This window comes from Mesoplodon mirus (genome assembly GCF_964341445.2).
Source record: "Mesoplodon mirus genome assembly, chromosome: 3".
NCBI lineage: Eukaryota > Metazoa > Chordata > Mammalia > Artiodactyla > Ziphiidae > Mesoplodon > Mesoplodon mirus.
Genome location: NC_138978.1, coordinates 150,250,093 through 150,275,059, shown reverse-complemented (window position 1 = coordinate 150,275,059; position 24,967 = coordinate 150,250,093). Strand labels below are relative to the sequence as shown.

The window sequence follows — 24,967 nt, the reverse complement described above, 5'->3', positions numbered from 1 at the left end:
AGCATCCAGCTGCCCACCACAGCCACTCAGCTTCAGTGCCCGGCCTCTCTGTGGCTCAGACTCTGGTCCTGTTGCCTCCACTTGGGAACTCAGGGCATCGTCTTTCTCCTTCCTGCCGGGGGTGGTGGCGGCAGCCCAGCTGCCTCTGTCTCTTTAAGAGAGAGAAAGAACGAAATCAGGAAGTGTGAGAGAACTGAGAGCCGGCAGGGAGCTGAGCGAGTGTTGGCCTCTGCTCCCAGTTCTCCCAGCTCCCAGGGTGGCACGAGGCCACTTCAACTGGCCCGTCTTCAGGTTCCCAGGGCCCGTGGCCACCAGGATGCTATGGGCGCTGCCCATGAATGACAACAAGCCCTGAAAGCTCTGGGGGCGTCACGCAGTCCCACAAACCTGCATGCCCCACAGCCAAGATGGGGTGAGTCCACGGGAGGGAGGGCGTTGAATGGGGAAGCCGGGGCGCCAGGCAGCTGCAGGACAGCACTTAGCAGAGTGCCAGGGTGCTGGTCAGTCAGCAGCTGCTCTCCCGGCCGGCCCACGTCCCCTCCCTGTATCTCTCTGTGGCGGCGGCTCCTCCCCACGCCCCCAGAGGTGCCCTGTGCTCCATCTCGGGTGGGCACCCTTGCCAAGGACTGTTTGGAGGCCCATGAGAGGCAAGGGGCGTAGAGGAGAGCTGCAGTCCACCTGCGATGCTCCCTTCCGGGGCTGTGCTTCCCAACACCTGAAGCCAGCCTTCCGCCCTGCCTCTGAACTGTTCTGCCTGGCTTCTGGTGCCTGCCCTCACCTCTCCTGGGCTCCTTCTCACCGGCCCAGGTCCTGGGGGTGGGAGTGGCCAGGAGAGTCTCCTGGAGCTGGGGAATTGGGCTGGAAACCCCCAGCTCTGTGGGGGAGGGTGACAAACAGGAAAGGGTTAAAGGGCTGGAGCCGGGGGCCTTTGACGGAGGCTGAGAATCAAACGGCGCCCAGGGGTGCCTCTCATCCGCCCTCCTCTTTCCGGTGTAGCTCAGCTCCTGGACTTGCCACAGACAGAGAGCATAACACACACTTGCTGGGGAGAGTCTTTGCCTGATCCGGGACTGCTCGGAGCACAGGGTAAGTGCTTTTAGCTACTGCAGAGCCTGGAGGAGGAGGAAGGTGGGTGGGGCGACGGGCTTCTGGCTCCCATCCATCCAACCGCTGCTGTAGGATAGTGAGCCCTTCTGTGCACCAGCTGCTGGGCTGGGAGGCACAGAGCACGCAGACCCGACCAGATGTGCTGCCCATAGGCTCCTAAGCATAGCCCTGGCAGGGCCAGGAGCAGAGCCCGGGGCATGCCAGCCTGTCTAGGCTCCGCCCTCTCTGCCACGCTGCCCATTCCTCAGACCTTCGTCTGTTCTCTGCCCCAGGACCAGCCCTGGGGAGGATTTTGAAGGTGGTGAAATCTCCCCTGCCTGGGCCCTTGGCCTTGATTTCAGGATGCTCTACCTGGTTTCACAGCCCCAGGCCCGCGGGCTGATTCCTCCTCAGCCTCAGAGGGGAAAATCTCACCAACTCATTCCTGCTAAGCTATATTACATTGTCTTCAGAAAGACTCTCAGCCCCTCAGCTGCTTCTATAAAATGCAAACACTAATACATCTTCTGAAACTGGAATTGACCTCTGGTCTCTCGAAGTGGCCTCTGGCTCAAAGAATTGACCTTCTCAGGATTTCCATTAAAAAAAAAAAAAAAGATTACAGAGAGAAGGCTCAAAGGTAAGGAACAGTGAGATTCCAGGCATGGTGACCCTAGGATTGACAACCTTTAAGGTGATAGAAGAGGAAGCAGCCCCGTCTAATTCAGCCTTATTTGAGACTATTTAAGGGGTGGTGGCCCTTCTTATGTTCCTCCCAGCCATCCCATAAAGACCAGCCGTGGCCCTATTCTTCAGAGAAGCACCAGATTTAACTTCTGAGGCTACACTCTCTGCAGCCAACTGCTTTAGAGGAACTGGCCTTTGGAGAGAAGAGGATGAGGGCAAAGATGGGGAACAGAGTTGTAGAGCGGTTTCAGATCCTTCCACAGGCTCCTGAGCTTTTCGATTTGATGGCCTCCTGCCTCTCCCACCCCCTCCACACACACACACACACACACACACTCATAAGTACGCACATACATGCTCACTCACACACACTCACACTCACACACACGCTCTCTCCACAGCATCACTTTCTTCTCCTGAGCAGCTCTGACCTGGCCATGTTAGCTGACAGCAGCAGGAAGTGGTGGGCCCAGGCGAGCCGTGGGGAGGGGCTTCAGGCTCGTGTTGCAATCCTGGAGATTTGTGGTGATGTGGTTGACACTGTCTGACCTGGGGCTCTTCCTTCAAGCACTATTTCTGCTTCCTGGGACAATCCCAGGCCTGGATGCCAAAACCCCCAGAACTCGCAGTGCCTGGGAGAAGTGACAGAGAAAAGGGTTTGTCTCTGCAGAACAGCCTGTCTGGGGAGGACGTTGACAGGGACCTGGGGAGCCGGGACAGGTAGAGTGCCCTGAGGTGGGACAGGCCCCAGCTGTGGTCTGAGGGCCCAGTGGCTGTGCTGCTTTTTGGAGAAGTCACTTAACCTTTCTGTGTTTCACACTTCTCCTACCCCCTTGCCTCTGGAATGGCCACATGGAGCCCTTCATGGGGCGGGGGGGGTCTTGGGCAAAGCTACTTGTCAGGTCACCAGTGTCCACCCCAGGTCACGGGTGGAATCCTAGACCCCAGTATGTTCTTCTTCTGAGCAGAAGGTGGCCGGCCAGCTGGGAGCAAGAGATGCAGAGTACCGTCAATTACCTGTGGCACACGGATGACCTGCTGGGTCAGGGGGCCACTGCCAGTGTGTACAAGGCCCGAAACAAGGTAGGATGCAGCCCAGCCCAGCCCGGCCCGCTCGCAGCCAGGAAGTCGGCCCCCAGTGAGCATGAAGGGTGGTGTGAGATGGCTGGGCAGGGTTCTCTGATTTGTTCTGCACCCTCTGAAGTGGAGCAGAGGTGTGGGGTTCTGAATTGGGCTCCTTGGGATGGAGCTTCTGCCAGGCACGGTTGGGGGCTGGAGAGAGAGGCATGAAGACACAAGCCAACATCCAAGGGAGGTGACAGCAAATCTAGGAATAGCAGAGGTGGGAAGTGGGACTCGTTTGGATTTATCCTGCCTTTATTCTGATGGAGAGCTGTACCGAGTACGAGACACACTGCACTATCTCGTACTTAAGAGCTGAAGCCAGACAGAACGTTGCTGCTAAGGCCAGGGAGTATTAGCTGCCACTGTAGTTACGTCAATAGCAACAGTAACCGTAACAACAAACCATCCCCTGCAGGGCACCAGGTGTGCCAAGCTCCTGTCATCTCCCAGTGCTGCAGGACGGGCTGGAGGAGGGAAAGGAGCTGAGGGTGGGGGCCCCCAGCCCCAACCAGGCTGCCTTCACTCATCCCTGGGGTTAGGCTGGCGGGAGAGGCTGAACGGAGGCCTGGGCGGGGGGTGTGCTCCCAGGGCAGGGGTGCCATTTATATTATCCCCCATGGCAGAAATCCGGGGAGCTGGTTGCTGTGAAGGTCTTCAACACGGCCAGCTACCTGCGACCCCGCGAGGTGCAGGTGAGGGAGTTTGAGGTCCTGCGGAAGCTGAACCATCAAAACATCATCAAGCTCTTTGCGGTGGAGGAGATGGTGGGTCCAGTGCTTGGTCAGAGGAAGACGGTCTTGTCCTCGACTCTGATAGGCTGGGAAGGGTCAGGTCACATAATAATAGAGACTTGGGCACATGCTCCTCAGCAGGTCGGCCAGAGAGGAGTGAAGGGTGCCAGGGGCCTGGGGGCAGTGCCTGGGAAAGTAAGGATGGGGAGTGAGGCCTAATCAAAGAAGGCTTCCTGAAAAAGGTGACCTTGGGCTCACTGTGAGGCCAAAGGAAGGAAGGCCAGCTAGAAGCGGAGACCTAGAGAATGGGGGCTTTGGGCTCTAGGGTGAGCCACCCCGTCTTGAGGAAGGAGAGAAGAAGCCCCAAGCCTCCCTCTGTCCCCTACAGGGGGGCAGCCGGCAGAAGGTGCTGGTGATGGAGTACTGTTCCAGCGGGAGCCTGCTAAGCGTGCTGGAGAGCCCTGAGAACGCCTTTGGGCTGCCCGAGGACGAGTTCCTGGTGGTGCTGCGCTGTGTGGGTAAGCCCCTCCCTGACTCCCACCGGGGACCCCCCTCCCCACCTCAGGCCAGCCACAGACCCAGCCCTCAGCAGCAGGTGAAGTCCCAGAGGGGTATGGCATTTCTGGAACAAGTATCCAAACACAGTAGAACATTGGAAGCTAAGAGGCTCCCCATTCACAGACCTGGCACAGTTGCTAATGAACAGACAGAACCCAAGTGTCTGATTCCTGCTAATCAGCAGTTTAAAACTCCGATTTCAGAATAAAATTTAAAATAGGTTGCACACCAATGTTCATAACAACATTAGTCACAGTAGCCATGAGGCAAAAACCACCCAAATGTCACAGACAGATGAATGGATAAACAAAATATGGGATATACGGATGATGGGATACCAGTCAGCCTTCGAAAGGACACATGGATGAGCCTGGAAGACATTGTGCTGAGTGAAAAAAGCCAGCCACACAAGGACAACTACTATATGATTCCTTTTACGTGAGGGACCTGGAGAGGTCAGATCCATAGAGATCGAAAGTAGAATGTGATTGCCAGAGGCTGGGGTGGGGGGATGGAGAGTGAGTGTTTAATAGGTAGAATTTCTGTCCGAGAAGTTGACCAAGTTCTGGAGGTGGATGGTCGTGATGGTAGCACAACAGTGTCAGTGCATTTAATGCCCCTGATGTGTACCCTTAAAAATGGTTAAAATGGGGCCTCCCTGGTGGCGCAGTGGTTGAGAGTCCGCCTGCCGATGCAGGGGATACGGGTTCGTGCCCCGGTCTGGGAAGATCCCACATGCTGCGGAGCGGCTGGGCCCGTGAGCCATGGCCGCTGAGCCTGCGCATCCGGAGCCTGTGCTCCGCAACGGGAGAGGCCACGGCAGTGAGAGGCCCGCATACCGCAAAAAAGAAAAAAAAAAATGGTTAAAATGTAAATTTTATGTTAGGTATATTTTACCGCAATTAAAAACAATAATAATAGTTTTTAAAAAATGGTAGGGAGGAGAGTGCCCTCCTCTGGGAGACAGAGACGCCATCCCTCTCAGTTTCTTAGGGAACCCCAATGGGACCTCGACACCCCACCTCCTTGGGACCCCCATCCTTTGCTCTGTGCCTGTCTCTGTTCTCCTGCTGCTCCTGTGGCCCCGTTGGCCCGTGAGTTCCCGCTCTCTGTCTATGTGGATCCTTCCCCCGAGATGAGCCTTGACACTGGGCTGCCCCTTCCCTCTGTCCCAGTGGCCGGCATGAACCACCTGCGGGAGAACGGCGTCGTCCACCGAGACATCAAGCCGGGGAACATCATGCGCCTGGTCGGGGAGGAGGGGCAGAGCATCTACAAGCTGACGGACTTCGGGGCAGCCCGGGAGCTGGATGACGACGAGAAGTTCGTCTCGGTCTACGGCACCGAGGAGTACCTGGTGAGCGGGCGTGGGGGACCCGCTGCCCGGGCGGAGGGCTTCCCCTGCAGCTGGCTGCCCCTCACCTTGTGACTCTCAGTGCCCCTCTGAGGGGCTCTGTTCCATCTCCCTGTGTCCAGCAGGGTTATCTCTCACCCCCTATCCCCAGCCAGAGCAATCTGTTCTGTTCTCTAAGGCCGAAAAGGCAATGCTGCAGCCTGCCCAGGCCTCCCCTGTTCAGTTAAGTCCTTGATAGGGTCCTCAGGGAGGATGGCGCACTGCTGGTCACCACTTCCCCAGGGCAGAGGCTGGGGTTGGGGGCAGGGGTGCTTTGGATAAGCACATGCCACACCCATTTTTGAGACGACAAAGGAGATGCATTCTGACGGTTCTGTTTCCTCCTGAAGGTGGGAGAAGGAGGTCTGAGTGGGGTGTGCTCAGGCCCTTGCCCCCTTCCCCCCCCCATGACAGCTCTCTGGTTCCCCCTCCTGCAGCACCCTGACATGTATGAGCGGGCGGTGCTTCGCAAGCCCCAACAGAAAGCTTTTGGGGTGGCCGTGGATCTCTGGAGCATTGGGGTGACCCTGTACCACGCGGCCACTGGCAGCCTTCCCTTCGTCCCCTTTGGAGGGCCCCGGCGCAACAAGGAGATCATGTACGGTGGGCCACCGGGCAGGGGGCGAGGGGGCGGACCCTGGGACTTCCCTTCTGGTCCCTGCTGTGTCCCCTATTCTGCCTCTGACAACGCGGTCCTCCCGGTCTGCCCCCGACGCAGGCTTCTTTTGGATCCTTGGATATCAGTCCATCAAACAAAAGGCTGAGCCCTGTCCCGTCCTGATGGGAGAACTTAGTTCAGGGCTTCCCTTGAGCACCCCCCTCCATTTGTGGCTCACCACATCTCAGCTGAGGCTCCCAGAGCGACTTGGCCAAGGTTGCAGAGCCTGCCGGGGCCAAAGGGGAAGGGCAAGGGCCTAGCCTCCTGATCCCAGATCCCAGGTCCCGGGTCGCTCATGGTTTTCTGCTGTCTGATACAGAAGTAGCTGGAGACCATCACTGCTCCCACGGAGGGCACCACCCAGAGCAAAAGAGATTTAAAGTGGATTTGCAGGAAGGTCAATGCCTCTTCAGCTCAGGGGTCAAGCTGTGACTTGGATGGGGGCTGTCAGGGTAGCTGGACTTTGGGGGAGGGAAGGTTGGAATAGTGAGGTGGAGGGGAGGCCACGGGGGCCGAGCACAGTGCAGGCGCAGGTGTGGAGGCAGGTGGGCACGGATGTGTGGTGAGGGGGACAGAGGAGAGAGTGGAGAGCTTGACTGGGGAGCATCACGACTGCTAGCCAGACTCTCAATTTCCATTCTCAGGGTGCCTCGGGGCAGCTGGGTGACTTGCCCCAGTGCTCTGAGCCCTCCGGGCTGAGTCCATCATCCCTTGAAGTGTGATGGGCTGGGGGCTCCTGCTGACCTGGTCCTGTCTCCCCCAGGTACCGGATCACCACGGAGAAGCCAGCCGGGGCCATTGCAGGCACTCAGAGGCTGGAGAACGGGCCCCTGGAGTGGAGCTACACCCTCCCCATCACCTGCCAGCTGTCCCTGTGAGTGGGAGCCTGTGAGAGGGGCAGACACAGACCCAAGTCTGGGCCGATGTCCTTCTCTCAGCTGAGGCCTGGCCCGGCGGAGCACCCTGTGTGCTGGCAGCTTGGGTACACCACTCTCCCTTTCTAGCCCCAGTTTCTCCATCTGGTTGCTGGAAGACCCTTCCAGCTCTTCCTCTCCATCCCACCCTGCCCCAGCCCCTTGGCCCTGGCTCTTCAGGACATTCTCATGGAAGGCCCCTATTACCTACTTGAGGAGGCCAACTCTGGGCCCCGGCCCCTGACAGTCTCCATGTCCCGGGGGGGCAGGGGGCTGCAGAGCCAGCTGGTGCCCATCCTGGCCAACATCTTGGAGGTGGAGCAGGCCAAGTGCTGGGGCTTCGACCAGTTCTTTGCAGAGACCAGTGACATCCTGCAGCGAGTCGTCGTCCACGTCTTCTCCTTGCCGCAGGCCGTCATGCACCACGTCTACATCCACGCGCACAACACGTGAGTGGGCGCGAGCGAGGGCGGCGCGAGCCTTCTCTCCCCAAGCACAGGGCCGTGTCCTGGGCAGTGCTCTGGGGGCAGTTTAGATTTGGAAGTTTCTGGGTCCAATCTTACTTTGGAAAAATACTAGTTCCACCAAGTTAAAGTTAAACAGGCCTCCTTGCTGCTGGACTTGAGGGAGTCAGCAAACTTTATAAAGCTGATGCATTATAAATCTCCTGAGGGGTGTGTGTGTGTGTGTGTGTGTGTGTGTGTGTGTGTGTGTGTGTGCTGGCCGTGCATTTCCCCAGTGTATTACTCATGGAATCCTGTATTTCTGGAGCATGCTATGGGACTAGGTGAGTTTGAATGGAAGTGTGGCAGGAAGAGGTGTGAAGACTTCTTGAGTTCTGTCCCCACTTTGGCTCCATCCACTATAAGACATGAGCTCTGTCCTTCATCTCCCCACCCTAGAGAAAAAATCACCCAGTCCCTCCCTCTGAAAAGCAGAACCCAAAGTCTTAGCTGGGCTTTGGGTCACCCTGACCCTGTATCCTGCCTGCTGACATGCCCTCCCCTCCCCCTCCCCTCTCTCTGCCTCTGGTGTGTCTAGGATAGCCATCTTTCTGGAGGCCGTGTACAAGCAGACCAACGTGGCCCCCCAGCACCAGGAGTACCTCTTTGAGGGTCACCTGTGTGTCCTCGAGCCCAGCCTCTCAGCACAGCACATCGCCCACACGACAGCAAGCAGCCCCCTGACCCTCTTCAGCATGGTCAGCGAGACCCCCAAGGGGCTGGCCTTCAGGGACCGTGAGTAGGGCCACCCAGGCTGGATCTTTTCTCCTCCTCATATTCTCTTCCAAGGGGCAGGGGTTTATAATCCAGGATACTGATTCATTTTCTTGTGGGTGTTTCTTTGGGTACCCAGGGTGTAGAAGGCAGATCTGGGTTCTAATCCTGCATACGCCTCTGAAATGCCGTGTGACTCGGGCTGGTGGCCTGCCCAACCTTCACAGCGTCCAAAGATCTGGGAAAGAAACTCCAATGGAAACAGGGAGATGTGGGTTTAATGTGGTCTCCACAGTCTGTGGTTGGTGGGGAAGCCTCCAATAGTTTGATTTGGAGGAAGCAGGAGCCTAAGGTGCTGGAGAGAAGAGAAGGTGGTCAGGGGTCCAGAGCTTTGTCCTCCAAGTTCTAGCAAAAACATCACTCCTTCTCATTTGAATGATGCCTCCTCTTCAGGGTCTCCAAGGCTGGGAGGGGAATTGACCTTGAAACCCCGGAGTGTGAGGGGTGCTTTTAGCCTATTTTCTGCTGTTGAGATGGGGCCTTGGGCATGAGGCTGTAGTTCTCCAGAGTGGACACAAGGGGGCAGTGAGGGACTGCAATTGTAAAGAAGCACACTAAGTGCATTTAAGGCTTAGAAGGTGGGGGCTCTAGGTGAGCTGGGAAGCTTGAGGTGGCAGATAGGTGGCGAGGGCTGAGTGTGAGCTGGAAATAAGGAATGATGAGCTCAGACCTCATCCAGGGCCGGACAGGCAGCCCCCTCAGACCAGGTCTTTATCTGCAGCTGCTCTGGACATCCCCAAGTTTGTCCCCAAAGTGGACCTGCAGGCAGATTACAACACGGCCAAGGTGAGGGGTGGCCCCCAGGTGGCAGGGAGGGGGTAGTTCATGCAGAGGTTCAGGGTACGGGACCTGACCCTGCCCACTTCTGTGTTTCAGGGTGTGTTGGGTGCCGGCTACCAGGCCCTGCGGCTGGCACAGGCCTTGCTGGCAGGACAGGAGCTGATGCTTCGGGGGCTGCACTGGTTCGTGTGAGTACCCCCAAGGGCTGGGTGGGGAGGGCAAGGAGGGTGGGCAGGGTAGGACGGGCAACCCAGACCCCTTCCAACACCGCCCTGGGGCTGTGCCCATGGGCACAGTGCCCTCAGTCCCCTGGGAGAAGGCAGCTCTGACTCAGGCTCCCCTTGGCAGGGAGATACTCCAGGCCACGTGCAGGCGGACGCTGGAGGTCACGAGGATGGCCCTCCTCTTCCTCAGCAGCAGCCTCGGCACTGAGAGGTGGGTGTTCCGCCCAGGGTGGGGGCCGCAGCCGGCATGAGCCCCGCTCAGACCCATCAGCCCTCCTCTCTGTCTGTTCCTCACCCCAATCTTTCCAACAATGCCCCTCGTCCCCTCCCACCCAGAGCTCCCGACTTCCCTGCCATGCTAGAACGGAGAGGGTGCTCCCGCCCCATCCCTGCCCACACCAGCCAATCCCTCACCTCAGGGGGCTGGGCCTGTGAGGGCACTGCCCCGCCAGGTACCAAGGCAGCCTCCCTGCCCCAGGAAGGGGCCTCTGTCCTACCAGTCCCCTCTCTGAAGATTTAAACTGCTCACCTGCACCAGGCCCTGGAGCAGGGCTCTGGGAGAAGCACTCACACCCACACACCGTCCCTTGGACTCGACAGGATGGAGACCTAGGCGGTCTCATCCTCCACACGCCTCCTCCTGCTTCCTCTGGGCCTGAAACTGTCCCCGCCTCCTGGGATCCCCTGCCCCAGTCCTTGGAAATCCACACCCTCCACTCCTCTGACTTGGGCTAATTAGGAGTGATGGGTTACAGAAAGGGAGAGACTGGGGAGGAGGACATCAAGCTGGAGGGTCTGGAGGTGAGAAGCAGGAAGACTCCACTGGCCAGCGCGCTGCTGGGAAGGCGGCAGGGGCTACGGTACAGGTGAGAGGTGGGAGCCCTGTGGCCCAGGGAAGCTGATGGTGGCTGGAGCCTCTCCTGGTGACAGGTAGTGGCAGAAGAGCAGAGACTGTGCCAAACGTGCCCAGTGTCCTACCCATCACGTCCCACAGCCCTTGTCCTCAGGAAGGTCCTGGGAGTTTCCCAGGAGCAGGGTGACTCACTGCAGACTTGCCCTCCACCTGGCACTCGGCAGCAGCGACACTGACCGTGGGGTAGACAGGGTGGTGGCCAGGCTGGGAGGAGGAAGAGGAGTGTCTCCAGATGAGTCCCCGGCATGGCTGAGCCACCTTCCAATGGGGACAGAGAAGAGGGGCTGCAGAGGGCAGGATCAGCCAGCAGCGCTGTGGTGGAGTCCCTCCGAGAGGACATCTGCCCAGGCACAGAGCGGGCTTCCAGGGTTGGATGTGGCCCCAGGCCTGCAGAGAGCCCTGGAGGACAGCCCTTCCCCAGCATGTGCGTGTGGCAGGACGGTTGGGAAAAGGGAGACGAGAGATGGGCAGACGCAGCCAGGAAGACCCGGAAGAAGGGAGGCTGTCAAGGCCAGAATACCTGGGGTGGGAAGGCCCTATGCAGAGACATGACTGGAGGGGTGGGGAGGTGCTGCTGAGGTTTGCTGAAGCCACAGTCATGGTGGAGAATGTCCCAGAGTGGAATTGGAGAGGGACAGAGGGAAGGGGAGAGTGCAGGCACGTCCTAGGGTCCAGATGAGAGGTTGGACCTCGCTAAAATGACCAAAAAGGATCTATTCTAGGTTCTTTTTTTTTTTTTGCGATACACAGGCCTCTCACTGCTGTGGCCTCTCCCGCTGCGGAGCACAAGCTCTGGATGCGCAGGCTCAGCAGCCATGGCTCACGGGCCCAGCCGCTCCACGGCATGTGGGATCTTCCCGGACCGGGGCATGAACCCGTGTCCCCTGCATCAGCAGGCGGACTCTCAACCACTGCGCCACCAGGGAAGCCCTATTCTAGGTTCTTGAGTGAGAAAGAAATGTATAGAGAGAGCATTTGGTTGTTTGCCCACCTTCCCTGGGTTGATGAGTGTGGAGAGCGACAGGCTAGCCCCAGGGCTGTTGTCCTGGGGTCTGCTGGCCGCTGTTTCTCCCTGTTCTGGCTCCAAGGCCTCCTCGAGGCGTGGTGAGTGTGGAGAGCTCAGGGTCAGGCAAGTGCCTGCTTTGAGGCCTGTTTCATTCTCCCACGAGAGTCAGAAGGCCCGGCCCAAGCTCTTCATTAACTCACTGTTAGCCTCAGGCCATTGTTGCCTTTCCTACCTGGGCCTCTATTTCCTCATTTTCAAAATGAGGGGTTTGGATGACCTCGGGGGCCTCCCAGCTCCCATGCATCGCAATCTCATTCTTTTCTGAACATGCTCAGACCTGTCGGTTCTTCTAAGGTCCGAAGCCACTAGCTTCTCCCACAGCGGAACCTGGAATATTTTAATGAGCTGAATTTCATGTTGGGAAGAGCCCAAGCACATGGCACCAAGTGGCCATCATCGCCAGCCTCCCCCACAGGGCGCTCCTCCTTCTGCGGGTTCTCCAAGACTCGCTCCCTTGGCAGTGTCCTTGCCTTTGTCCCAAAGCTACCCGGCCCTCCTCAGCAGCCGCTGCCATCCAGAGGCACCGTTCAGGCAGCCAGGACTGGCTCAGGGAATCCCAGTGCTTCCCCACCCACACCCCCAAAAAAGCGTGTGTCTGTATGAATGTGTTCTCTAGTCACGTCAATTATCTCTGAGGTCTCCTTCAATCCCACGAACACCTTTTATGGTAGCAGGAAGGAGGTTTATCTCCCCATTATACAGATGAAGAGCCCGAGGTTTGGAAAGCTGAAGTGATTACCAAGATCATGCAGATGGAAGGTGTGGCAGCCAAGACTAGGACTCTGACCTGCCCCTCCGGACTCACGGTCCAGTTGGGTTGGGTCAGCCTCATCCTCTTCTGCCACCAAGTATCCCATGCCCTAAAATCCATCCATGTGTTCGATAATTTGTTTGATACTCACGTGTGGAGTGCCTGCTGTGTGCCGAGCACTTTCTTGGGCATTGGAGATATAAGGGTGAGCAGAGCGGGCAGTACCCTGCCTTCACGGAGCCTCCACCTCATTCCTAATTCTCTTCCCTCCCCTTCAATCCCACGCCAAAACACACAAGATTCTTTTTCCCCAATTGTCATGGTTATAAAATCAGTATGTGCTACTTATACTAAGCTGGAAAATACAGATAAGCAAAAATGAGATTAAAATACCATATCCTAGGCTTCCCTGGCGGCGCAGTGGTTGGGAGTCCGCCTGCTGATGCTGGGGACATGGGTTCGTGCCCGGGTCTGGGAGGATCCCACATGCCGCAGAGCGGCTGGGCCCGTGGGCCATGGCCACTGAGCCTGCGTGTCCGGAGCCTGTGCTCCGCAACGGGAGAGGCCACAGCAGTGAGAGGCCCGTGTACCGCAAAAAAAAAAAAAAATACCATATCCTACCGCCCAGAGGTACACTGTCACTCCTTAGTCGTATATCTCCTTCTCGATAGTTTTCTATTATTTCTGTATGTTAACCTACCTGTCATTTTCTTGTACTTGTTGTTTTATAACCTGCTTTTCTCAGTTTATGATCTCTGCCCACTCCGTGTCAAAACATTCCATCTCATCTATAGTTCCCATCCATACTCAAATTTGGTAATCCCCCAAGTGTTCTTTTCTAGCTGTTTTCATCCCAACCGGGATCCAATCCAAGACACACTTGGTGTCTGGTTGTCACGTTCCTCATGTTGACTTTAATCCTTCCCTCGAGGTTCAGCAACATGACTGGGGTGCCTGAGATCCAGGAACTGAAGAGGGCCGCGGAGCTGAGGTCCAAGCTGCGGACCGTGAGTGAGGCTGGGGCTGGTGAGGGGCTGTCAGGCGCAGGGTGGGGTGTGGGGAGGCTTCCCATTGGAGCCTCCAGCTGAGGCCCCCATGGGGGCCTGCCTTTGTGTTCCCCAGTTGGCTGAGGTCCTCTCCAGATGTTCCCATAATATCACAGAGACCAAGATGACCCTGAGCAACCTGAGCTCTGAGCTGATGAAGAACCGGGATCAGGTACATGCGGACAGAAGGTCTGTGGGATTTTCTTCTTGGTGGGGGCGGGGTGGTGGTTTGGGGGGTGCACAGAGCACAAAAGGCCCAGTAACCTCTTTAGGAGTCAGCCTGCCTTCTCCCTTATCTTGGCAAGGATGCTGGGGCCTGGGGCTAGGGGTAGGGGATCCAGGAATGTACAAGACCCTCCCATGAGACTGGCCAGAAGGAGAAAAGGATCTGGGGTCCCACCTCCATCTGGGAGTTAGGGAGTGAATTACAAACATTAGCAGGTGCAATAGTTCTAAATAAAAGAATAATTGAGCTCCCTACCTCTTCTGAACCCTTGCGCTGCGTCAGACCCTCAAATAGGTCCTCCTCCTTCTATCATTTAATCCTCAAAACAATAACAATACAACTACTCTTATGCTCCTTTTATAGGTGAGGAAGCTCACTCAGGGAGCTTAGTTCTCCCCGAGACACCAGGCAATAAATGACAAATGACAGACGTAAGGCTCCGGGTCAGGTCTGCCTACCTCCAAAGCCTACGTGCTTGGCCTGCGCCTGGGATTTTCGAGCTCTGAATCCCCAGTCTCCCTTTAAACAGACAGAAAAATCCCCAGCACCCCTGCCCTCACAGCCAGGTGTGTGGAGCCCCTTCCTCCCGCTCTGCTCTGACCTGGACGTGGTCCTGCTCCTCGAACAGCCCCACACCCCCCGCAGTCAGCGCCCTCGCAGATCCGCACGCCCGGTCCTCAGTTCTGAATTCAGAAAGCTCTGAAAACCACAGGGTGTTTCTTCGCTGTTTTGGCTGTAAAACCTGACCTCAATTGACACGAAGCCCTTCCTAGTCTTTATTTATCTCACTTAGGGTGAATATTCTTACAGCGCTCTGAAGACTGAGGGTATGTGATGAGGGAGTACTGCCCCCAGATCATGCCCTCTGAGGGAATTCCACAGTATAGTATATGTATACTGGACCACCTTTCTCAAATCAGAAGATAGTTCTGAATTTGGAACACATCTGGCTCAAGCCCTTAGGATAAAGACTGGACCTGGGGTTTTGTCCACCCCAGGTGCCAGGAGGGCAGGGGTCTGGGGTCCTCAGAGTCCTAGGAACACGCTTGGGCTCTGCCCTGAGTCCAGCTTCAGAAATAGCTGAGACAGGGTCCTGGGAGGAGCTGCAGGGGGGAAGTGGAGCTAAATAGGCCCAAGGATGAGGGATAACCCCCCACCCACAAACACCGGCAACATCTCAGACAAAGTGTTTGTATCTGAAAAGGGGAAGGAAGAAACAATAATGACCTTAAACCCCAGGCCAAGAGGGTAGAGAGGTCATGTCCCAAATTCCCCTGCCTGCAGGCAGGACCAAAGACCTTGATTCATTCTTGTTTTAATTTAAACAAGGGTTGTTGATTCATGATTTAAGTCCCTTCTATGTACCGGGCATTGGGTATTCTCAGAAAGCACGACTTCTGCCTTCGCTAGGTGACAGAAGAGAAGTTCCTATTCTGCTCCCACACGCAGCTGCCACCACCAGGCTCTCCTGTTTCACGGTCCAAGGCTCCTTCCCGGAGCCTGTTCTCAAGCCTTGTTGTGTAGCAAAGGCCACTTTCCTGTTGCCTGTCCTGCTTGGCTTCTTTCTGTGTGTGTGTGTGTGTGTGTGTGTGTGTGTGTGTGTGTGTGTGTGTAAGAGAGAAAGAATAAACACAGGAATGAGAGGTGACTGGCTGGCTAACCCGAGGGTACCTCAAACAAGTTTAGAAACAGAAGAGTCACCCCCACTCCCGTATTGGCCCCCAAAACTATGGCAATGAGGCTCCTATTGCAGGGAGACAGCTTCCTTCCTCCCACCGCGATCCCCTCCCCTCCCTCACCCTTTACCTGTGCTGTTTGATTCTTCCATCACCTGGTCCCTGTCTCGTGCCCACAGCATCCAGCAGATTCAGTGTTGTTTGGACAAGATGTATCTCATTTACAAACAGTTCAAGAAATCCAGGATGAGGCCAGGTGAGCCACAGGGAGAGCAAAACACTCCTCATGCTCTCCCCTCCCTCCCTCCTTCCTTCCCTTGGGTTAGCTGCCTGTCCCTAACACTCCATCCAGTGGCGCTGCCGGAGGCCCACTACGCGGGTGGCACTCCATGGTGCACGGGTGCCACTGGTCTAGGGCAGGGTCGCTGCCTGCAGGCTGCCTGCACACCAGTGAGGGACATGAAGCCTTTCCACCTTTGCCTGTTGCCACATCGGGGCTCAGCTGAGGCCTGGATGCTATAGACGTGGTGGCCTTGAAAGAGACCCCTCATCTTTGCAGGGCACTTTACAGTTTAAGGAGTGTTCGCCTCTCTGTTGTGACTTTGGCTCACTGAAGTGTTAGTCAGGCTTTCCAGAAAAGGGAGGATCGGGAGAAATACCATAGAGTCATTAGTCCAGGCACTTGGCCTGCATTATCTACGGAGCCTCACAAAGACCCTCTGGGCAGGAGCAGCTCATTTACAGGCCCAGGGATGGGAAGCTTCTCGCCCATCATGGGGTAGGGGAGGGTCGAACCCAGGGCTGGGGCTGACGGCAGCGGGGGTTGTGGGGGGAGCCTGGGGAGGCTCCAGGTGACTCTCGGGGTTGGGGAGCTAACACTCCAGGAACCGACCGACACTCTCGCCCACCCATGCCCCCAGCATTTCCTAATGTGCAGGAAATCAATACTTGAGGGCTTGTGCCTGACTGCAAATTCTCTTCTGTCCCTAGGATTATCTAAAAAGCACTGTCCCATAGGAATACAATGCCAGGCACGTTTGTAATTTTAAGTTTGCTAGTAGCCAAAATTTAAAAAGTAGAAAGAAACAGGTGAAATTTATTTTAATAACATATTTTATACAATGCAATATATTCAAGTTGTCATTTCAGCATGTGATCAATAGAAACAATTATTAAGGAGATATTTTACATTATCTTTTGTACTAAGTCTTCACAATCCCATGTGTATTTTACACTCACTGGCCATCTCTATTTGGAAGCTAATTTTTTAACAAAATGAAATGTACTCTTACCAAAATAATAAAGCTGTGTCTGATGGGGAAAAAACATTGTACACTGCTTCAGTTTTTAAATTTAATCGAATTCATTAAATTAAAATTAAAAACTCAGGTGCTCAGTCACATTAGCCGTACTGGCCACATTTCAAGTTCTCAGCAGCCACATGGCCACTGCATTGGACATGCAGATTCTAGAAGATGGGAGCCTCAGTGCCCCCTCTGGATCTGACCTTGGAGGGGGAGCAGCACAGGAGACAGGAGAACCGAGACTCCCATATTCCCTGAAACCAGGGGGACCTTGGGCTCAAGAAGCCTGGCCTGACACCCAGTTGGCCACCCTTGCTGTGATTTTAGGAGACCTTCAGAGGCTTTTCTGCCTCCGTCACTGGAATTCCATCATCCTATGACCACAACACTTCTGACCACCTCCCATGTGCTGGGCACTGTCCTATGGGCTTTGTGTGTTCTTAATTTATTTAATGCTCTAGACACTGTTACCCTCCCCGTTTTATAGATGAGGAAACTGAGACACAGGAAGGTTAAGTAACCCAAGCAACCTAGGTCCACGTACTTTTAACCAACCCATTTTACAGCCTCAAAAAGAGTTTGATTTGTATTGGTTTGCAAGAGTCCTTTATTAAAGTTAAAAATGAACCGTGAAGAATAACACTTAACCGCCAACACTTGGGGTGTGGAAAGATGCCATTCTGGAATCTTTTCAGGGCACTTTCTCACTTTACCCTCACACCCATCCTGTGTGTTACATGTGATGGATGAGGCAAAATCACTTGCCTATAGCCCCCCGCTAAGAGGAGACAGGGCTGGGCCTCCTCCCAGATCAGTCGCTTGGACTTCATAAGTCAGCTGGCTGAGCGCAGGGCCCAGGACCAAGAGGCCAGGGAGGTGATTCTGCTGTTAGGGGAGTGGTGGGGGCAGGCAGCAAGGTGAATCTCATCGCTTCATCTTGGCCTTCAGAGGCCATTCCCCTGAAGCCCAGGAGGGGGCAGCATCTCCCTAGTGCAGAGAGCATCAGGAAGCTGCCAAGGCAGTGATAACTTCAGGCCTCCTGGCAAAAGTTCTCCTTCTGGCAAAAGTGGCTGGGCTGAGAAGCGGAGGTCGAGGGTGGTGGCCTGGCTTATCCAGCCCATTGCTGCAGAGCCCAGGTGGCTCTGCCTGCAGCCTGAATATTCAGGGATGGGGTCAATAGGCTGTAGGCATCAGCCACGCTGGGAAGGGGATTGGATGAGGGGTCAGGGCTGACCACACATCCTTCAAGGCCCATCTTATCCACCACTGTCCCCGAAGTGTTCCCCGAGCACCCATCCCTCCACTCCCTACACGGGCTTGCCTGGCCCAGGTGGGCCCCTACCTGGTCATAATGCTGTGTCTTGGGTGCTTGTTTCCCTCCGTTTGTCCTTCGTGGCCCCGCTGGGCTGTGAGCTCTGTGGAGCAGGGCCCAGGCTGCTGCCTTCACTCTGCAGTTGTTGCCAACCCTTGCGCCATTCGGTTCTGTTGACGGCTTGAATAGGTGACCTTGGCCCTGTCTGTTTCCTTCAGGGCTTGGCTACAACGAGGAGCAGATTCACAAGCTGGATAAGTGAGTGCCTGTCCCCCTGGCAGGCGGGTGAGCAGGAGGGTGGGTGTCACCAGGGCAGAGCGAGTCTCTGTGCCAGACAAGAGGTGGTAAAGGGCCCTGATCCCAGGCCACAGCTGGACAGGAGGAAAGGGGGCTATCTACCTCTGGGGAAGGTTATCTGGGGCCAGGGGAGGGCGATTTCTCAGCAGCAGTCTTCATGGAATGGATTGACTTCTGGTATGAACACGCTTGTTTGAAGAATTTCTTTCCTTAGTTGTCCTCACTGACTTACCACCTACTACTTCCTGCTTCTGGCCTCTGCCTGGGCTCTCCTTTGGGCTTCCCTCTGCTCCTCTGTCTCCTGGACACTCTATTCTTCCAGGAAGCCCTCCATGGTTTTATGCTTTTTGGGGGGACTCACTCCCCCAGTTCTGCCCCCACCCCTGACTCTACACACAAACACACGCACACACACACACGACCATCTCTCCTTCCCTCTGGGGGCTGAGCTCAAGAGCGTGTGTGTTCCCTGAGGTCCATTGTCCTTCTCCCACATCCCTCTGTTGGAGTTGCTTTGTGCCAGCCACTCCGCTCGCCGTGATGCACATGAAGTGAGATAGGCGCCTTGGGAGAAGTGGCCCTGCTGTGGAGCCAGGGGCTGGACATTTGGGTGATGAAGACCCAGGGATGCTAGGTTTGTGCACAGGTGGCTCTGGCTTCTCATCTCTGTGCCTCTGTTTCTGTCTTTTCAGGGTGAATTTTAGTCATTTAGCCAAAAGGCTCCTGCAGGTGTTCCAGGAGGAGCGTGTGCAGAAGTACCAGGCATCCCTGGTCACGCATGGCAAGAGAATGAGGTAACATTGGCCCTCAAGTTCAAGACCTTGAACTCATGGTCCTCAGGGCCCTCCTGGCCTGGCCCTTCCTGGCTTCAGACAGCTCTGGGCTTTGCAGAGCCCTGACTGAGAGGTGGTAGTAAAGGAACAAAAGCAAACAAACAAACAAACAAACAAAAAACGGGGGGTGGATGTTTGGCCCTGGGTGGACCAGGTAGTATGCTGGGTGATTTCTATACATTAACTCATTTAATCCCACAACGTCTACCCTATGCAGTGGATACTATCACCCCATTTCACAGATGAGGAAACTGAGGCTCAGAGAACAGGTTGCTTCCTTCATACCACACCGCTAGTAAATAGCAGACCCAGGACTAGCATATGGGTATGACTGCCTCTAAAATCTAGATTCTTTCCATGTCCCAGGTGGTTGTGTTCAGAAGCCCCCTCTCTGGGGAAAACACAAGATCTCTCTGGGATGAGGACACGTGGTCTGGGAAGCAGGGGCAGGCAGAGGCCCTTATATAGAACCCCCCTCGCACACTGTCCCTTATAGGAGTTTTGGCTTCTGCCTCTCAGACAAACCCCTTCCCCCTTCCCCTCCTGAGACAAGAGGACAGTTTCCCAGGTGCTGCTGGTTCTGTGGCCCACGTGACCTGTGGGCTTATTATGGGGCTGAGACTCAGATACTCACCTACCCTTACATTAAAATACAGTTTCCATCTCCCCCACCCAAGCCATCCCAAATTCTGACTTAATTGGTCTGGAGTAGGGCTTGGATGGCAGTATTTAAATGCTCCTCGGGTGATTCTAATGTGTAACCAGAGTTGAGAATCAACCACGGGTCGAAGCCCTCCAGGACTTGGTTGGTGTACGTTTTGTGCCGTGGGGCGATGTTCTTGCTCTCTCCCTCGACTTAGAGAGAGAAGAGAATTCATAACAGAGTCTTGACTTTGATCTGCTCTGGAAATGGGAACGTGGGCAGTTCCCGTTTTAAGTGTCCCAGTGCAGGCGGTCCCTGCCTCTCCAGAGCCTGACCTGGGCCCTTGCTCACACTCACCGGCTTGTGTGGCCCGGCCTGAGACAGGCGTATTTGCAGCTCCCACTGTGGTTCCGCCAGGACCCTCACTAGCCCCGGTCAGAGTGCTCATCAGCATCCTTACCTGGGACAGGTGAGGGCTGAGGGCCCAGCTGGAAGCGCAGAGGCAGTGAGGGAGGCCAGTGCCTGGCACCCACCAGCTCCAGCCTCTGCCACCTGGAAAGCCTCTCCTCCGTGTCTGTGTGGTGACCGAACTGCTGGGTGGGCCCCGGTGAGAGCGAGTGGGCCGGGCTCTGACGTTTCTCTGCTCTCTTGAGGGTGGTGCATGAGACCAGGAACCACCTGCGCCTGGTGGGCTGCTCCGTGGCCGCCTGTAACACAGAAGCCCAGGGAGCCCAGGAGAGCCTCAGCAAGGTGGGGATCTTCGGGGCCCCGGGGCTGCTGAGGAGAACTGGGCCAATCAGGCACCTGGAGGGCATACGGGCCATTCCCCTGCCTCGGGGCAGAGCTTCCCTTGACCAAGTCCAAACACTTTGGTGTGGGTGGGAGGTCTCTGATCCACCAGTGTGTGGACGGCAGTTCCTAGTGTTCTCAGACTGAAGGCCACCCGCTGCAAGGGCAGAGGCTCCAAAATGCTGAGACATCTCCCTCTCTGCCCTGTGCAGCCTGGGAGGCTCCCTGAGGTGGGCGATATGAACGCTCCTTGGTCTTCTGATCTGCTCTCCTAGAAGAGACCAACTCAGGCCGCTCTGAGAAGCCACTTGCTTTGCCATCAGGGACAGAGAAGGGCTGTTCTTCAGGGAGCAAGGCCCACATGCCCCTCCCCAGCCCCCAGCACAGGGCACATTCTTTCCGAGATGGTGCTGGGCTGTCCCCACCCCTTCTCTGCAGCTCCTGGCTCCAACTGTGTCATGACAGGTGCAGGTCAGACACAAAGGGGAGCTTGGCAGTCTGCACCCCTAAACACAAGCGCACACAGTGATGGTGCTTGTGCCAGCTGTGCTCCCAGGATGAGAAGGAGGGGCTTGTGGGAAATTCCTGACACTCCAGGGATGCGGGCTGGGGGCCACTGTATCACGCATTTCTTACCCCTCCCCACACCTCCGCTGCCCTCCACACATGAGCTGGCTTATCCCTTCTGACTAACGTGCGGTTCTTTCAGATCCTTGACTGGCTATCTCACCAGCTCCTGCAGGACAGAACAAAGGGGGCTCAGGCCTCACCACCCCCTACAGCTCCTTATCCTAGCCCTGCACTAAAGGACCTGGTTCTCCAGTAAGTGCCAGAGAGAGGGGTGTGTGTGTGTGTGTGTGTGTGTGTGTGTGTGTTAGGGGCTTCGCCTCTTGCCCGGGAGGCAGGAATGAGGCTCGGTGGGGCTGTGGAGGAAGGAGGGCCTCCCAGGAAGGGGTCTGGGCAGAGCGACTTGGGCCTTAGCCACCGCCGCCTCTCTCGCCTCCGCCTTGGACAGCATGCAAGAGCTCTGCAAGGAGATGAAGGTGCTGGCGTCCGACCTCCAGGACAACAACCGCGTCATCGAAGGGTGAGACCCCGCTGTGCGGGCAGTGGGGAGGCTGGGCCCTCAGACTGCCCTCGCCCCTGGGGCACAGGCCCCGTGCATGCCCAAGCAGGCTTGATGACGGGGGCCCATATTCCAGTCACATCAGAGCCTTGTGCACAGGTGAGTCGGGGTCCTCACCAGGTGTAGGCTTTCACCGTAGTCTGGAGGATATGCACCTCGGTGCAGTCAGAGATGGGGGCTGGGAGGCACGTGGATTTGCGGCTGTGTCCAGCTCTCTGTGAACGTGGACTCTGCCTGACGCCCCATGCAAACCGGCTCCTGTCACCTTTATGACCATCCTCAGAATGGTGATGAACCAGGAACCGCAGCACAGAGCTGGGGAGAACTGTGCGGGGCTGCGGGCCCAGTGTTAGAGACTCTGTATCATCACCTGATCGAGTCCCTTCCTTGCGGGGTGGGGGGGAGTGGGCAGGTACTGGGGAAGATGCTGGCGGATGCAGCAGGGCTCAGCCTTTTGGATTCTGTACACCAGTAAAATTCACAAAAGAAAACTGGAGAATAACAGAGTGACCAACTTCTCATATTACCCAGTAAGCAGAATTGAAAGGGAAAAAAAAGTGCCATCTAGAAGTCCCCTTTATAAGGTGCATTTTAACACCAAAGAGAAGGAATACAATCTCAGAATCAAGGATGGTCCTCGCCCTGGAAGTCAGCCCTGTTTACACATATATACGCTCACGCGTGCGTGCACGCACCTCCCACATCCTCCCCATCATCCTTATGTCTGTCACTTCCCCGTTTGGGAACCAGTGGCACGGTGGAAAGAGTATGCAGAGATTCCAGCAGGGTTTGACCCTGACTCTGCTTCTTACGAACTGTGTGACTCTGGGAGGTTTGTTCGGCTCTGAGCTGAAAAATAGGCATAGTGATTCCTACCTCATTGTGTTAATGCAGGGATTAAACAGGATGAGATATGCAATGTGCTGGGGCGGGGAGGGTGCACAGAAGCGGGACTCACCAAATGGTAGGTGTTCCCCGGAGGTCACGCCAGTCTGGGTTGCCAGAATTGGGGCCAGGAGGGAGGGAAGCCAGGAGCAGGGCTCACAGTTGTTCCTAGAGTTTCAGAGGGTCCTTGGGTTGAGGACATCCCATGTTCCATTCCAGCAAGGGGAGAACCCATCCTCTTAAATGTCTGCAAAGAGGAAATTGGACAGCTTCTTAGAAAAACTTTCCAAATTAGCCCTCCGGGGCAGGAAGTTATAATTTTAGTGCTGACATAAATTTTTCTCCCTGTGATATGTAGTCTGTTTACAGATAGCTCAAAATTTTATTTTAGTGAATTTTTACTTCCTTGTTCAGAGCTGTTAACCAAAGAGCCTAAAGAAACAATTTGAATTCCTTTTTCGCTCCTCTTAACCCTTGGCTGCATTGGAGTCACCAAGGGAGCTTTTAAAAGTACAGATGCCTAGGTCTTGTCCCCAGAGACTCTAGGTGCGGCTTGGATTGGGGGATTTTTATAAGCTTTCCAGATGATTCTAACGTGTAGTCAGGGATGGGAACCAGAGAGTTCTTGTCGGTGGACAAGATGCTACAAGAGGAGAGCTGAGGATTCGAATGGCTTGGTGTTCTGAAAGTCGATTGTGTTGGGCCCTGGAGTATGGTCTGCAGGCTTCTCTACCTGGGCAGAAGTTAACCTGAGCCTCTCTTTACAGGTTAAGTAGGGTCCCTTCGGCTCCTGACATCTGAACTCTGGGGGGTGCATGAGGAATCCTGAAGCATTAGAATCGTTCAGACACTGCTCTCCTGCCTGCACTGGGGGACCCAACACAGGACGATACCTGGTCACAACTCATCAGCCTACCTCTCTCCTGCCTGACAGCCAGGAGATGTTGCCAGCATTACTTTCCACTGCCTTTCCTCGGGAAGCAGCACAGCAGGACCTGGGGCACCAGGCCATCTCTGGATCCTGGCCCCACTGCCCAGGCTGACCTTTGAATCTTACGTAGGCTCAGGTGCAGCTCCTCTGTTGCCCTGGCCTGTATAGCTGAACCTGGCCAGGCTGTGGGGAGAAGAGGCTCCGAAAACCCCTCCCTCCCACCCCCTCTGGTTTACAGGGCTTTGCTCCTCAGGGAACAGAAGAGGAGGCCTCCTGGGGTCAAACGACCTCATCTCAGCCTTCCTTCCTCTACATTGAACACACAGCCCTCTCCCCGCTCCCGCGATGTCTGAGGACCACCACACGTGGCCCCAGGCATGAGAGCCCAAGTTCCCTTCTCCTCTGGTCTGGCTGAGCCTAAGGCTGAGAAAGCAGGTGGTCAAGGCCGGATGCCAGTGTCTCAGGGACACTTTCCCCTGTCCCTCTGAGGCACCACTAGGTTCTGGGGTTTGTAGCCAGCGGTGTCAACAGTAGCCGTGCCAATTAGCACAGGCCTGTAAGTCCAGAGCCCTGAGGAAATCAAGGCCTGCACCTTCAAGAAGTGAAATAAACTTGACATTCTTTTCTGTTTGAGTGGCTCTCAGGGGCTGCATCTGGGAGGTGGGAAGGCTCGGCTGGGTGTGCTTGACAACCAATCAGGCACCGCACAGGGTGGGGATCTGTGAGGAGGAGGATTGGGAAATGGAGGCGGGATTGCTCGCTTCCTGATTCCTGCCTTCCTCCCACCCCCCAAATGGGCCCTGATTTCAGGGAGGAGCCCAGGGACCATGCCCTCCTGCTGGGAGGGCTTGCCTTCCCACTCCTTCTCTTTTCCTGCTCCCTGTCATCTGGGGAGCTCTGTAAGGGCCTGGAACTTGCAGAGAAGGGTCTTCTTTTTTTTAACCTCAAATCCACCATCTAATTGCCTATTCCTTTCCCCCCACCCCCCCTCCACTGTTCAAAACATAGGCTGTGTCCTAAATATCAGGTGAGAGTGGTACTATGGGTCGTTTTGAATATTCCTCATTTTGCCTAGAAGCTAGAATGATGCCGGGGTGAGGCATTCAGATTTGTGCAAATTTAGTCCTTCCCCTGCAATATACCCAGCTTTCCCTTAACCAGGGCTGGACTACCCACCTAGCCTAGGGCTGGGGAAAGGGTGATGCAGTAAACTAGCCCCACCATGGGAGGGAAAAGAGTGAGAAGCCCTACTTTGTGCTTTGAAACATGAAGACAACACTATGCTTTACCCCCAGATAACCCTAGAAATCCTTCCTGAAAAATTTTTTTTTGGAGCCTTCACATCCTCAGAAGTTGTTCTAATGACCCAGCAGGGCAGAGGTGAGGAAGGCTGGGTCCTGGAGTCTGACATCCTCAGGGATGCTTCTCTATGGAAAGATCAGCACCCTCTAAAGACCCGGGGGAGGGTTGCTGGGTTTGCTTGCATCAGGCCTAACTGGCTTCATGTGTGCCATTTGGGCCTCATGCCCATGGGTCACTTAAGCCCAGTGGGTTCAGGTTGTGGGTTCTCAGGAGCCAGCTGCGGCTCCAATGGCCCTGGACACTGGGCCACCTCTGGGCTGCTCCTCCTGTGTGAAGTTCAGGCTGACACTCATGGCTCTTCAATGGCCCTGCAGGGAAGTCCCACAGTGGACTTTCCCTGGCAGCTGAGGCTGCTTCTGGACCCCACATGCTTG

At 55.7% G+C, this 24,967-nt stretch overlaps 1 protein-coding gene across 7 annotated transcripts; it reads left to right on the top strand.

The window, feature by feature from the left end:
• Nucleotides 1–200: 200 nt before the first annotated feature.
• On the top strand, nt 201–23,934 carry IKBKE (inhibitor of nuclear factor kappa B kinase subunit epsilon; the record flags this gene model as incomplete). Of its 7 annotated transcripts, none has more annotated exons than XM_082615769.1 (22): nt 201–412; nt 997–1,086; nt 2,742–2,856; nt 3,522–3,590; nt 4,018–4,147; nt 5,363–5,544; nt 6,018–6,178; nt 7,002–7,112; nt 7,422–7,601; nt 8,194–8,390; nt 9,151–9,215; nt 9,306–9,397; nt 9,558–9,644; nt 13,095–13,170; nt 13,286–13,398; nt 15,291–15,367; nt 17,946–17,985; nt 18,717–18,818; nt 20,154–20,250; nt 20,999–21,111; nt 21,305–21,376; nt 23,068–23,934. In XM_082615769.1, exons 3-22 carry the CDS (start codon nt 2,770–2,772, stop codon nt 23,099–23,101), a joined length of 2,085 nt encoding a protein of 694 aa, XP_082471895.1. In that variant the 5' UTR covers nt 201–412; nt 997–1,086; nt 2,742–2,769. The 7 variants fall into 7 exon arrangements, 6 of the variants coding, with proteins under 6 accessions (XP_082471895.1, XP_082471893.1, XP_082471892.1 ...); XM_082615767.1 differs by having other exon boundaries at nt 3,522–3,662; nt 13,101–13,170; XM_082615766.1 differs by having other exon boundaries at nt 3,522–3,662.
• Between the last annotated feature and the right edge of the window lie 1,033 nt (nt 23,935–24,967).